The sequence below is a fragment of the Nematolebias whitei genome, chromosome 5 (genome assembly GCF_014905685.2).
Source record: "Nematolebias whitei isolate Nwh7 chromosome 5, NemWhi1, whole genome shotgun sequence".
Taxonomy (NCBI): domain Eukaryota; kingdom Metazoa; phylum Chordata; class Actinopteri; order Cyprinodontiformes; family Rivulidae; genus Nematolebias; species Nematolebias whitei.
Window position 1 is genome coordinate 1309162 of NC_056502.1, and position 1272 is coordinate 1310433.

At 43.9% G+C, this 1272-nt stretch overlaps 1 protein-coding gene across 1 annotated transcript in view; it reads left to right on the forward strand.

The window, feature by feature from the left end:
- LOC119409598 (potassium voltage-gated channel subfamily V member 1-like) overlaps positions 1 to 230 on the forward strand; it is an 8319-nt gene extending 8089 nt beyond the window's left edge. The window contains exon 3 of the mRNA XM_037676498.1: positions 42 to 230. Within this exon, the coding sequence (XP_037532426.1) occupies positions 42 to 230 (189 nt within the window). The remainder of the gene's footprint in view (positions 1 to 41) is intronic.
- The last annotated feature ends 1042 nt before the right edge of the window (positions 231 to 1272 follow it).

The following is a 1272-nucleotide window of genomic DNA, read 5'->3' on the forward strand; positions in this document are numbered from 1 at the left end:
TCCTTTACTCCTCTCTCAAACCATCGTTCCTCTCTGTCCAGGATGTGTCCAGTCAGCGACTGACCAGTCAGCCACTGACTGGTCAGTCGCTGACTGGTCAGAGGCTGACTGCTCAGTGGCTGACTGGTCAGAGGCTGACTGCTCAGTGGCTGACTGCTCAGAGGCTGACTGCTCAGTGGCTGACTGGTCAGTGGCTGACTGGTCAGCGACCTCAGTTTGTCCTGAAGTGAACGCCTCTCACCTGCAGAGCTGCAGCTTGTTGCATTAAGAAAGTTTTGCAGTCAGAGAGTTCAACAATAACAGAGTTTACATCTTTTGTTTCGTGTTCATCTTCGGTAATAAAGCTTTGTAAAATACACCAGAATGCAGGAAAAGGCATCTAATTTATAAAAAAATTATCTGGGGAGGACCCCCAGACCCCAATGCAGCCAGTTCTGTAATGTTCTCTATACAGAATGTAAGGATAAACAATAATAAATAAATGGACTTTACTTAAATAATTATTTGCATTTTGTGTTGTTTGGTCATCAGCCCTCTGATAGATTTTAAATTTGGCCTTTCAGAGTAAAAGTCGGGGCCCCTGGTGTAAAGGTTAGGGACCCCATTCCAGCAGTTCTCCTGTAGTTCCTGCTCTTTACCAACAGGGGCGCTGTGGTTCCACTCCGTCCCTGGTAACCAGGGGCAACAACTCCCGCGCAGCTCCTCTCATGCTGATTGGCTGCCACAGGAAGGTCACGCGCAGACAAATGTGGTTTGTTCATTTCAAAATAAAAGCTTTTAAATTCAACACAGCTTTTGTGTTGATGAATAAAAGTTGTGCTGTTATTCGTGATGTTTCGTTCGTCACGTTACAATAAAATATTTAAATAGAAGTGTTTAAAACCAGAAATCATGATGGAAACGAGTTTACTGAATTAATCCACACTTTAGCAAAGTTCTATGTAAATTTAGTTTAATATTTTGTGTTTTGTTGCAGCTTCATTGTTACGATTTTACATTTATTTATTTTAATGTTTTGCTGTTTTACACTTCGGACAGAAAAAATGAACTGATCAAAACGGTCTGAGGAGCCAGAAGACTTTTATTTTGAAGAACTCGGAGGTCTTCAGACTTCCTGTTATGTCTGGCTGTCGGGGAAGCGTGATCTGTCCCCCAACCCCCACCTCTGTGAGACAGACTGTCCGCATCACCCCGAGGACAGAGAGGAGACACGGAGGAGACAAAGAGGAGACACCAAGAGGAGACAACAGAGAGGACAACACAGAGGAGACA